The sequence below is a fragment of the Rhipicephalus microplus genome, chromosome 6 (assembly GCF_043290135.1).
Source record: "Rhipicephalus microplus isolate Deutch F79 chromosome 6, USDA_Rmic, whole genome shotgun sequence".
In the NCBI taxonomy this organism is placed as follows: Eukaryota; Metazoa; Arthropoda; class Arachnida; order Ixodida; family Ixodidae; genus Rhipicephalus; species Rhipicephalus microplus.
Window position 1 is genome coordinate 152,972,564 of NC_134705.1, and position 8,263 is coordinate 152,980,826.

At 46.6% G+C, this 8,263-nt stretch overlaps 1 protein-coding gene across 1 annotated transcript; it reads left to right on the forward strand.

Annotated features, from left to right (window-relative positions):
- Nucleotides 1–6,203: 6,203 nt before the first annotated feature.
- Nucleotides 6,204–7,450, forward strand: LOC119186278 (uncharacterized). The gene has a single exon (XM_037434963.2). It carries the CDS (start codon nucleotides 6,236–6,238, stop codon nucleotides 7,448–7,450), a length of 1,215 nt encoding a protein of 404 aa, XP_037290860.2. The 5' UTR covers nucleotides 6,204–6,235.
- The last annotated feature ends 813 nt before the right edge of the window (nucleotides 7,451–8,263 follow it).

Here is an 8,263-nt window from a genome sequence, read left to right on the forward strand (position 1 = left end):
TAGGGAAATCTGGCGAAAAGACAACAATATCATGTACAACGGTTGCATCAAGTTTTGGCCTGTGGCCAAAATTCCGGTCTCCGGGTTAACTTAGAAAAAGTGCCTATTCGCCGCTAGAAAACTAACTATACAAAGCAACGTCGTCTCTAAAAAAGGCACTCTTCCCAATCCTACTAAACTGCACGCCGTTTTTTAGTTCTTGAAACCTATTAACCGGAAAGCACTGCGCGCCTTCATTGGCCTGTGTTCCTATTTTCGGCACTTCGTTAGAAATTTTGCTACCTTTATCGCACCTCTCAATGCACTCCTTCAAGGTGACAACGAACTATCTACCTGGTCAGAAAGCTGTGACGATGCGTCTACGACACTTCAACGCCTGCTTACGTCTCCAGGAATTTTGCGTGTCCTCGCTCGGAGCGCACGCACAGAATTTCACACTGACGCCAGTGATGTTGGCCTTGGTGCTGCGCTCGTAGAACGTGACGATGCCAACGCCGAATACGTGGTTGCATATGCCAGCCGTGCACTTACAAAACCTGAAAATAATAACACCGTAACCGAAAAAAAAGTGCCTGGCAATTATATGGGCTCTACAGAAGTTTCACTCCTACTTTTATGGTCGTCCTTTTGAAGCCATAACAGATCACCTCGCTCTGTGTTGGTTGTCAAGCCTCAAGAACCTGTCAGGTCACCTCGGTCGGTGGGCCCTCCGACTCCGGGAATACGACATCCGTGTCGTATACTGTTCTGGCCAACAGCACTCTGATGCTGACGCTCTGTCACGTTTCTCACTCATTTCAGACGCACACGCATCTAGTCACAATCACGATATATCGCCACTTAACATCTTGGACATGGCCTCAGAGCAACGAAACGACCCATGGATAGCCACAATATTAAACTTTTCTCAAGCCCCCTGACCAATAGCACTATAAATTCAATAGCACTATGCTATTCGCGATGGTCTTTTATACCGCCGTAACTGGTCGCACATGGTTATTCGTCGTGCCCCTTCATCTTCGTCACGATTTGTACTTCGTTTTCCACAATGACCCTCAGTGTGGCCATGGCAGCGTGTTCAAGACGTACACGTGCCTTCGCCTACGCTATTATTGGCGCGGAATGTACAGCTTCGTCTGCAAATACGTCCGCTCATGCCTCACCGGCCAACGACGCAAACCAATCTCGCACCTCTTCAGCCGCCTCCCTGCCCAGTCCACCCATTTGATCGTGTCGGCATTGACTTGTACGGGCCTCTCCCATGCACTGGCGCTGGAAACCGCTGGATTGTCGTCGCCGTGGATCACTTGACAAGATACGCTGAAACCACTGCATGACCTGCCGCAACAGCCAAAGACGTTTCCTCGTTTATTCTATGCAGCTTTGTTCTCCGCCATAGCGTCCCTCGTGAACTGCTCAGTGATCGTGGCCGTGTATTTCTTACAGACGTGTTGCAATCACTCCTATTCGAATGCAGAATTATTCACCGCACCCCTACCGCATATCACACACAGACAAATGAATTAACGGAACGATTTACCGAACTCTGGGTAACATGTTGTCGATGTACGTTGCGTCAGACCACTGAACTTGGGATCTTGTTCTTCCGTTTTTCACATTCGCCTACAACACCGCCTCCCAAGCCACCACCTGAACCATCTAGCACCATTGATACAATTCTACCACACCATCCAGACGTTGACGACTACCACCTTGTGTCTGCGGGGGCTCACTATGCCGAGAAATGCCGACAACTGACCCGTTCTTTCGCGTGTACGACCAACAGTGTCACCAAAAATAGCGTCACGACTTCGACATCACTCCTGATCTTTTCACCATCGACTCTCTCGTGTGGTTTTGGGTCCCGCCAGTTGCTGCTCCCGGCCTTTCGTCTAAGCTTTTTCCGAGGTAACACGGACCCTACCGCGTGGTTGCGCAGACTTCTCCTGTTATTTGTGTGGTTGAACCCGCTACGTTATATTCCGACCTTCGTCTTTGGCGGCAAGAAACAGTCCACATTAACCGTCTCAAGCCATTTTACGACCCTTCGACCTTCATCTAGGTCGCCAGGATGGCTACCTTTCGATACCGAGAGTTATTGTGAGCAAGAAGATATGCACATGCGGAAGCGCATTGCCATCACCTGGCTCACTCGGCTGTTCGCTTCGTGGCTACGCTTTGTCTGCTGTTGCTGCTATCCTCCTGGTCGCTGTGCCCCTCGATAAACCCCCGTAATAGAAGTAGTGTTATCCGGCAAGAACAACTTACAGAGGCAGGGGCGTTCGTCAAGACACTTTTATAGCGACATTTTTTTTCTTCTTTCTTGATTTGTCCTTCTATGCAAAGCATCAAATGAAAGCTTAAATGAAATGAAGGAATTGAATATAAAACTCTGTAGTGTTTAATGCTGACAGGTATTCTGAGATTGTATTCACAACATGTACTACTCGTCTCTTAGCCACGTGCCACATCGCGCGTCAACGAATAACCAATTTGGCTCGTCTTCGTAACAGACGCTGGTTACCAACATTTTGAATTCAAATTTCTTTAACACTCAAAACATATTAGTGGCCTATATTTTTACAGGGGCACAATAAATGCTCATATTCGCTTGCCTAATTCTGAATGTACGTTTTGTTGATTTATTTCACGCTATTTAAAAGTGTCAACGAAACAAACCAGCCAAGTCATACTAACGCCCCCGTGTGATGAAAGCAGACACTACATTTGCGCTGGATGGCTTAGCGGCATTTTGGCTTTAGCATCAAACAAATAAGAAACCTCCGAAAAACAGCGAAGGATGGCTCCACCATTCCGTGTGGTGCCGCGGCATATTTTCCGCTCCATGAATACTGGCAGACTCGCTTTTCCTCCGCGAGCACTGTGCGAACAAAATACGGAGCTACTGCAGTTTTCACGCTACCACATGCGTCTCTGTGCTCTCTGTCTTCATACAATCCCATAATACACGTTTTTCTCTACATCTGTACCTAATCAAATAAAATAAAATCAAAGTTCCCTTTCTCTTCTGTTGTACAAAAAGAAAATAGTGTTAAAAAAGGTATGTTTTAAAATAGTCCAACTAGTTCTGAGCACCATACAAAAAGACATAGAAAGGAAAAAGCCGTACCGTTAGCAGCACCGCGATAAACACGGAGATATAGCGCCACACGCGCAGTGCATCATAACAGGGCGTACATATTGTAATAGTGATTAATTACACATATGAACTGTATACTGAAAATTAAATATTACACTGTGTAGAAAACAAACATGATAATGTGAGTGCCATCCGGAACCAAGATATTAGGCAAATAATATGCTACATAACAAAAGTCAGAGATTACAACATTATTCTTTATAGAGAACGTAATCCAAGAAGTATCCTTATGCAATCGAAAAAAATACAAAATAAACATCTATGAGCTTTGTTTTGCGACTAACAAAAAAGTGAAGTAACTCAATCTGCTATCATTCTGGATATCCAGTGTTACACATTTGCATATATTTAATGAATGTCGTGGTATATGAGTAACAGATAAACAAGTCAAAGCCTCTCACGTCTCAGTGATTTAAAAAAAGCTGGAAGAGTGTAAAATAAGCACTGTTTTTGTGAGTTAAGCCGTGTTTTATCAACCTCCTGTTACGGGGGTTTATTGAGGTACACAGCGACCGGGAAAATAGCAGCAGCAGCAGGCAAGGCCTAGCCAGGGAGCGAAGAGAGAGCCAGGCGAGAGAGCCAAGCGAGACAGCCGAGAGAGCCAGGCGATGGCAATGCGCTTCCGCATGTGTCTACCTTCTTCTTCACAATAACATGCGATATCGAGAGGTAGTCATCCTGGTTACCTAGAGAGATGTCAGAAGGTCATAATATGACTTGAGACGGTTAATGTGGACTCTTTCTCGCTCCCTACGACAAGGGTTGGAATATGACGTATTGGGTTCAACCACATAATTAACAGGAGAGGTCTGCGCAACCACGCGGTAAGGTGCGTGATAATTCGGAAGAAGCTTAGACGAAAGGCCGGGAGCAGCAACTGGCGGGACCCAAAGTCACACGAGAGAGTCAATGGTGAAAAGATCAGGAGTGATGTCGGAGTCGTGACCCTGTTTTTGGCGACACTGTTGGCCGTGGGTGAAATAACGGGCCAGTTGTCGGCATATTTCGGCGTGGTGAGCCCCCGCAGACGTAGGCTGGCAGTTGTCTGCGTCTGGATGATACGGCAGAATAGTATCAATGGTGCTAGTGGGTTCACGGCCGTATAGCAATAAAAATGGTGAAAATCCGGTGATGGCTTGGGAGTCAGTGTTGTAGGCGAATTTGACAAACGGAAGAACAAGCAGTGATCTAACGCAGCGTACATCGACAACATGTCACCGAGAGTTCGGTTAAATCGTTCCGTTAATTCATTTGTCTACATGAGGGTGATATGCGGTTGGGGTGCGGTGGATAATTCTTCATTCGGATAGGAGTGATTGCAACACGTCTGAGAGAAATACACGGCCGCGATCACTGAGTAGTTCACGAGGGGCGCCATGGTGAGGAACAAAGCTGCGTAGAATATACGAGGAAAACGTGCTTGTCTGTTGCGGCAGGTAATGCAGCGGTTTTGGCGTGTCTTGTCAAGACATCCACGGCGACGACAATCCAGCGGCTGCCAGCGCCAGTGCTTGGGAGAGGCCCGTACAAGTCAATGCTGACGCGATCAAATGAGTGGGCTGGTGCACAATAATTATTCTTCTTCCTCACACTCCCATTTGGCTCTATGACGGTTGTGGTAGTTTTGATTCCTCGCACTCTGGTCGGCTAGAATGCTTCTTTTTCACGTTCCTGACCGTATCAGAAAAATTGCCATGGTGGATACTGGAAAACATGGTGGGCGTAGTGGAAATAATAGTGGGCATGATGGAAATTATGATGGATATGGTGGAACTAGTGGAAATTACGGTGGATAAGCCGGGAGACATACTGGGTTGTATGGTGTACAGAAGGTGAGTAAAGTGGAAATATTGGTGGAAAGTAGAGGCTAGATAGTGGGCAATCATGGGACAATCTGCCAACCATTGTGATAATGCTGGGGAGCCCTAAGAATATGGTGGGTGGTGCTTATTATGGTGGGCCACATGGTGTGCCAAGCTGACACACTCTTCCCACCATTGCGATAATGCTGGGAAGCACTAAGCAGATGATGGGTGCTGCTTATTATGGTCGGCCACATGATGTATCAAGCTGAGAAGCTCTGCCCACCATTGCGATAATGCTGGGAAGCAGTAAGCGGATGATGGGTGGGCTTATAATGGGGAGGGGGCATTTTATATATAGTGTACCAAGCTGGAATCTATACACTACATGTTCTACCACCATGATTTGCACCAAAGGTTAGGCCTATCAAAAGAGCCCGTAAATTGTGTTATTCGTGCTTCTGGATTTGAGAACACACGGTTTCGACGATTAAGAATGACAATACAGCGCAGCCATTGCATCAATTAACCTAAATGAAGCATTTTTTATTGTGTATGGCGTCCACTCAAGAAGCAACAAACATCGATGCGACGCGATTAAAGCACTCCCAGGGTACCTCTCTTCTCACCGACAGCCACCGGTCGCACTCTCCGACACTTCTCTAGCTTTTATGCGAGAACTCAGACGTGGCAATTCGTATGCTTAGAAAACCAATATGATAGCGTTGTCTTTCCGGCACACACAGTCGTTTTGGCCAAGCCGTTATAAAGTTGTTGCTATAGCGAAAGAGCTACAGCATTGCGCTTGGCACGACTGCCCTCTACGTTGCGCGAAATGCATCCCAATACTCAATCAAATAAATTAGGCGGGCGTATCTATGTAATGAGCCTAGAAGCGTCATAAAGCGTGAGCAGATGTCGTCCTTTAGAACTAGCGTGAAATGAATATTAAACTTGGCAGACCCCGCCGGTAAACTGTTGCTGCTCCCCAGTCCACTTGGTGTTTTTTTCTTGCAGTTGTGAATTGTAAAAAAATAGCACTGGTGTCATTAACACAGTGGCAATCGTTGCAGGCAGCAGTTGCTTGGGTTTAATAAATGTGCAATTTTTAGTAGCAGGTGAAGATCTCGTCTATGGCGTGTACACGACAAACATAACTGAAGTTGAACGGTAAGTTTGTATGTCAATTATTTATTTAACACAGAACCAACGTAGTGTTGGTATACAGCGTGGAAGAGGAAGAAGAAGCCGCACCGATCGGCTGCGTTCCAAAATGCTCTCTGCTGGTAACAGCGTATCGGCCAACGGCCGAGGATCATCGACTCCGTTTCATGATGAAGACTCAAGCTATAAAGTCGTCCTGCCACGTCTTCCAACCGGTAACGATGTTTTGAATTCCGTTTTCCTTCATGCCGACTTGAGTGGTAGGCCGTACCGTGCCCCAGACTTCCGTGATGCGCTGCTTAAAGTGGTGAGCACAGCGGACATTATTGGAGTTGGCCAGTATCAAATGAGCCATGTATGGATGGTTACGTGTGCAAACAGCATGGCGAAACAGAAACTCGTCACTTGTGGTGAGCTCCGTGTAAAAGGGCTGGAGTGCATGGTGCTAGATCCGGAGACCAAGAATATTAGGCTGAAACTACTTTGGCTTCCACCTCATCTTGAATCGCGACGTATTGAAGAGGCGTTCCAAGCTTACGGCGTTGTGAAGTCCGTTGAAAGAGAGGCATGGAGATGTGCAGTAATGGAACAATGGATGACAACAAATAGAGACGTTGCCTTGGAGCTCAAGGACACCATCACTGTGAGCTCAATACCACACCTTATGTCAAAATATGGCCACCAATGCCTCGTACTTATTCACGGTAGGCCTCCACTGTGTCTTCGGTGCAAGCGAGTGGGGCATGTACGACGACAGTGCAAAACACCGAGGTGCTTGCAATGCCAGCGTTTTGGTCACTCGTCGGATGCCTGCGTGTCGACTTATGCCAACAAACTCCGTTCTGGCCAAGGCACAGAAGACCAACGTCTCGATCATCTTATGGATGTCACTGAGGTAGTTGATGCGACAGGAGAAGCAGCGGGAGGAGCAGAAGGTGCCTTAAAGGAAGCGGAACACTTGTCCATGGATACCCTTGGCACGCAAAATAACACCGCGAACGACGCAAGTGAAAGCATAAATGAATGCAATGCTGCTGACGAACACCACTTGGACGGCCTTAAGGACAAGCCTCCTGACAATGAGGAACAAGAAGGAATGGATTGCAGTCAGACAAGGAAGCGTCAGGCACCGGTCACCGATGAAGCAACAACGAGTGCGCCAGATACAACAGAGCAAGTGTCTTCGTGTGGTCCACGTGTCACCTTCTTTGGGGACCGAGAGACGCGCCGCCTATGCCAGCGTCCTGAGGAAAGTGCTCCTAAAAAGTGCAAAGGAGGTAAAGCCACAGGTTGGCCTGTGGCTAAAGGTGACCTGCCAAAGTAGTAAGATATCAAAATGGCTACCGCGCTAACGTTTCCCATGTGTGTAGCGACACTCAACGTACGTGGCTTGAGGAATGTAAGGCATCAGTGGCAGTTGCGCCACGTGCTTGAGCAGTACAACATTGATGTACTTGCAGTGCAAGAGACTAAGATTTCCGCTGCTCGTGACGCCGATCTTGCACTGGAAGTTTTCCGTGATTACAATTTATACATCAGCCCAGCACGTGGTGCATCCGCCGGATGCTTTTTGTTAAGTAGAAAGCACTTGAATTATATTTCGACGTCACTACATGTTGATGGGGAAGGACGCCTCATTTGTTGCGACTTATCTTTTCATTCCCATATTTGGAGGTTTATCTGTGTCTATGCTTCCTCCAAAGTGAATGAAAGGAATTCTTTTTTCCTTTCTTTAGCTTCGCTACTAAACACTGACAGAACTTTGGTAGTTTTTGGAGACTTTAACTGTGTTTGTGACGCTAGAGATCATTCATATATAACAAATCGTTATGATGCAAGTGCAGCCTTATTGCAGAAACTATTGAATGACCACAATTTAATAGATGTGGGAGCGCATGCACCTTCCTCGGTGAGGTTCACGCACTTTCAAGGCATCTCTCATGCTCGGCTTGACCGTGTATATGTATCTCTAAGCTTATGGTCTCATATTCATAATTATGTTGTAAAGCCCATATTTTTTACAGACAATTGCTTGGTCACTGTTTCTTGGGGTCCTAAAAATTTTCGTAAAACCCCTTTAAACTGGGACCAATCGAAGCTTAACGTACAGTTGTTGCGCGAAGATTGTTTTGTTCAA